At 54.6% G+C, this 4,371-nt stretch overlaps 1 protein-coding gene across 1 annotated transcript in view; it reads right to left on the bottom strand.

Annotated features, from left to right (window-relative positions):
- Window positions 1–3,711, bottom strand: part of LOC119361131 (E3 ubiquitin-protein ligase RNF14-like) — an 18,671-nt gene extending 14,960 nt beyond the window's left edge. The window contains exon 1 of the mRNA XM_037626490.1: window positions 3,412–3,711. Within this exon, the coding sequence (XP_037482387.1) occupies window positions 3,412–3,711 (300 nt within the window). The remainder of the gene's footprint in view (window positions 1–3,411) is intronic.
- Window positions 3,712–4,371: the final 660 nt, after the last annotated feature.

The raw sequence follows: 4,371 nt of genomic DNA, 5'->3' as shown, positions 1-4,371 counted from the left end.
TTTCCGGCATCCTATGAATTTCCTATGATTTTCTTCGTGAAACGCATCGAAAACACTGACGGGGCGTGACGCAACGTGCGTTTGGTGTCCGAATTCGTTCAACTTTTGTGTGGGGCCCTATGATGGGCATGCCCACTGCATCCCAAATTTGGGTGACTTTTCGTGGGTGCCACCTCGTGCCTCCCATGCAACCCGCACTGATCGGATATGAACGATGTCAGCTCCGAACTGCGTTTTCTTTTCTTACTGAGCCGGTGGACCCCTAACTTTTTCCACACACACTCATCGGCAGGGCCATCATGCCTGCAAGTTTTCGTATTTTTTCGGCACCCTATGAATTTCCTATGGTTTTCTTCATGAAACGCACCAAAAACACTGACCGGGCGTGACGCAACGTGTATTTGGTGTCCGAATTCGTTCAACTTTTGCGTGGGGCCCTACGATGGGCATGCCCACTGCATCCCATTACAAAAAACTCATTATTCTTACTTATAAATTAAAAAACAACGCATTATTATTATGTAAACACATTTAGCCGTTAATGCAACACATTACAGTACTAAACTTTCCATATATTTAAAATATATTTTAGACATTAATTAACATTACGTAAATATTAAACATGTAATTATTAATCTACACAAATAACTTATTACAAAATTCATTACAAAAAAATTCATTATCAATTAATTATCCAAAAACTCATTATTGTTTTAGCAATTACTTATAAAATACTCATTAGTTTTTCGTATAAATTTAAATAAACAACTCGTTATTATTATAAGTAATATAGTTGGTTTTTATTAATTATAGAATTTCTGTATACATTAAGCCAGGCATAAATAACTAAAAAACTTAATACTATTTAAAAAAAACAAAACAACGGGCACTGACTGAGCGTGATGGCCCAGTGACTGTGCGCGACGGCGCGCCTGGGCCGGCCCATTGAGTGTGCGCGCGGTGCGTGGGCAGGGTCGGCGGGGTGAGGACTAAAGTTTAGTCCCACCTCGCCCGTCGAACCACGCCGCGACCTGCTTATATACCAAGCTCCTACCACCGTTTCGAACTCCGCTGATTCCCGCGCCGCCCCGCCTCTGCCCCGTTGGTCTGTGCTGCAGGCCGTAGCTGGGCCGAAAGGCCGGCCCTTTCGCTACCCGGCTTGATCGGGCCGGACCGATTAGGCGCAGTTGCGGCGTGCAAGCACAGGTGGGCTTTTTTTTCATCAATATTTTTTTCTCTTCTACGATTCACGGCGCGGGGAGAGGTGGAAGGGGCGCTTTTTTGTCCCACCTCACACACCTAGGGACGCCAGGACTGGCTTATATAGCCGCCTTTCAGATATTTATTGAAATAGGTAGTAATAATGTCATGTGATTTTAACTAAAGTCAACCGACATTATTACTATCTTATTTTCTAATATAAGCTTGTCAATTCGCGCAGAAAAAACAATAGTAAAATTTTCATATGTGTATTTTCAACACGAAATAAATTCCCTATTAAATACTCTTTTTAATATAATTACTTAATAAATTCTGTATTAAGTACTGTTTTTTTCCTTCTATAAATTTTTCTTATAATTGTTTTTTTCCTTCTATAAATGTTTGTTATAGTGTTCCACCATTATCAGTAGGATGCATGCCAACTTTTTTGTATTTTTCATCGCTTTATGAATGTTCTATAATTTATGTTTCCGTTTATTTTTTAAAGTTGCACGATTAACATCAAATTAAACATACGTTTTTTTTCCAGATAAGCCATTCCGAGTTCATTCATAATTCAAACTACCTTACATAACAGTAAACATAACCGAGCACTGCTCTTACATAACTTAGACCAAAATTTAAATAAAAACCCTAAAACTAGACTACTCGTCATCGCTGGCGCCGGTGAGGTCGACGACCGGCGCCATACTGCCGGACTCTCCTTCGCCGCCGTCGCCGCCATCGTCGTCGTCGTCGTCGTCGCTGAAATCCCACCAGTTGTCTTCCCGCGCCTGCTGCTCCTGCACCGCCGCTATGGCCGCCAGCCGCTCTCGTTCCTCACGAGTGGCCGCCGCCGCCGCCTCCTCTGCCGACTGGGCCAGCACCGCAAGTAGACCTGGCGTGTCGTCGGGGTCTCCATCTTGCGCGAGGGCGGCCTGCGCCAGCGGGATCTCGACCAGCGCCGGGTTAGGGGGCGCCTGCTGTGCCGGGGCAGTGGGGGCGGCTGGAGGTGGGCCGTGGCGGCGGCGACCACGGGAAGTGCCGGCCTCGCCGGTAATGTCTCCAACGGTGCGGCCGGCCGCCGCATCCCTGAACGCGCCGAGGACGATGTCGAAGTTCTTCCCGTGCCACCACCTGCGCCGGGCCCTCCGGTTGTAACGGCCGCCAGGGAACGCGTGGAGCTGCTGCCTCGTCGGCGGCGGTCCCATGGTGGGGATGCCGTCCGCCCCGATCCGCCACAGCCGCGGCACTTTGGCTGCCGGCGGCACCATCACGCCAAACCGGGCCAGATCCTCCGTGTCGCCGACGGTGAGGCTCAGCGGCCAAACGCCGGTCGGCCACGCGCCCTCGTCGGAGTCGCTGGAAGACATTGCCGGCGAGGAGAGGGAGACGGGCGGGCGAGGAGAGGAAGGGAGATGGGCGGGGCGAGGAAGATGGCACAACGTGGTGAGGGCTGCCGCGGCCTTTTATAGACGGCGGGGGGAGGGAGGTGGGCGCGCGAGCCGCCGGTGGCGTGCGCCCCGAGGGAGAGGCGGGCGGTTGGCGGCACGCGCGATCACGGTGGCGTGTGAAAGCGAGGCAGCGGCGGCGTGTGAAGGCGCGGCGCGGCAGTCGAGGGATCGGTGGTGTGGGAAGGCGCGAGGACGGCACGCGCGGCAGTGGAAGCGGTGGTGCCGTGCGGGCGGTCGCCGCAGCGTCGGCAGCCGACCGATCGCGTCAACTGCCGGCCCGAGGCGGAAGGCTGGCGGCAGGCGCCCGGTCGCCGCACGCGCGGCAGTGGACGGCGTGGACTACGATGCTACCATGCTGGCGGCAGGCGCCCGGTCGCCCGCATGCGCGGCAGTGGAGGGCGCGGGCGGCACGAGATCTGCCGCGAGCAGTCGGCGCCTGCATGCGCGCCGCCAAAACTGCAAAGCAGTTAATGCACGACGGCACGGCCGTCCGTGCCGACTTTTTTTTAAAAAAACACACCCTCACGGCTGCCAACTGCTCGGCTCGGCTTGCGCCCTCATGATTGCCAAGCGGCTCGGCTCGTCCCGCAGCCGCGTATACACGGGCGCGCGGGGGTATCGCCGTCGACGCGCGAGGGCAATTTTTTTTACTTATGACGATCGTGCCCCTGGCAGCGAAGGGGTATGGGTGAATTTCAGTCCTTCATGTATTTAAGGGGGGTGTACCGAAGCAGAGGTGTTAGTTAGTATACCGGACCTCGTCCTCTTGACGCTCCTGATTGTTTCGTGTCTCGTCTTCGTCCGCCTCGCTCTCAGCCTGAAGGCTAAGTCTCGATGAAGCCGCGGCTTCCGCCAGCCTCGAGTCAGCCTCGGCTGCCGCGACCCAGGGAGAGCCAATGTCGAGCACGTCCTCGGCGCGGCCATCACACGACACCGGCTGTGCCGCCGCGGCGCACGAGGAGGATGAGGAGGACGCCTCGTGTGAGAAGTCAGGTGAAGGGTCGCGGTGGGGTACCGGCGGTGGCGATGACGCGGTGCCGACGGAATCTGCAGCCATGGCGGGGAGCTCGGAGCTTGGAGCCTTCCAGTTGTAGTTGAGTCGAGACCGTCCGTGTTCTCCGTTGAGTTTGGGGTTTGTGTACTTTAATTACGGTAAAGATTCCTACGGTCGACCGATTATGCCACGTCATTGGTGGATTTTGGTATGAAAGATTGGCCATGGCATACGCTCACAATAATAGATTGGCCTTGAATTAGCAGCCATAACTTTCTTTTTTAGGAGAAAAGGCATACGTCCGACTTTATATATCGAGAAATAAGATCGCCAGTGAACCTCCCGGCTCCTCAGCCGCTTGGGGTTCCTGGTCGTTGGATCGAAGCGTTTGATGCGATCCGAGCCGTCGGATCGAGCCCTGGAGTGACCTCGGTCGTTGGATAAAAAATAGTTACTGCTGCAATGAACAGTTTCATATCGACTGTGCCACCGCGCGTAAATAGCCTGCTCCGCCGGGGGCATTTTCGTTGTTTCACTTGCACGGGGTATAAAAGGGCCGGCCCTCGTGGAGATGACCTAGCCGGCTCCCCTCCCCCTCCCGCGCGCCTCCTCTCCCTCTCTCTCGTTCTCCTCCCCTCCCCTCGCCTCCCCTCCCACACGCCTCCTCTCCTCCCGCCCACATCGTCGTCGCCGCCGCCGCCACCCGCCTCCCCGCGCCGTCGG

The sequence above is a fragment of the Triticum dicoccoides genome, chromosome 2B, assembly GCF_002162155.2.
Source record: "Triticum dicoccoides isolate Atlit2015 ecotype Zavitan chromosome 2B, WEW_v2.0, whole genome shotgun sequence".
Lineage (NCBI taxonomy): Eukaryota > Viridiplantae > Streptophyta > Magnoliopsida > Poales > Poaceae > Triticum > Triticum dicoccoides.
This window is presented reverse-complemented; position numbering and strand designations above follow the sequence as displayed.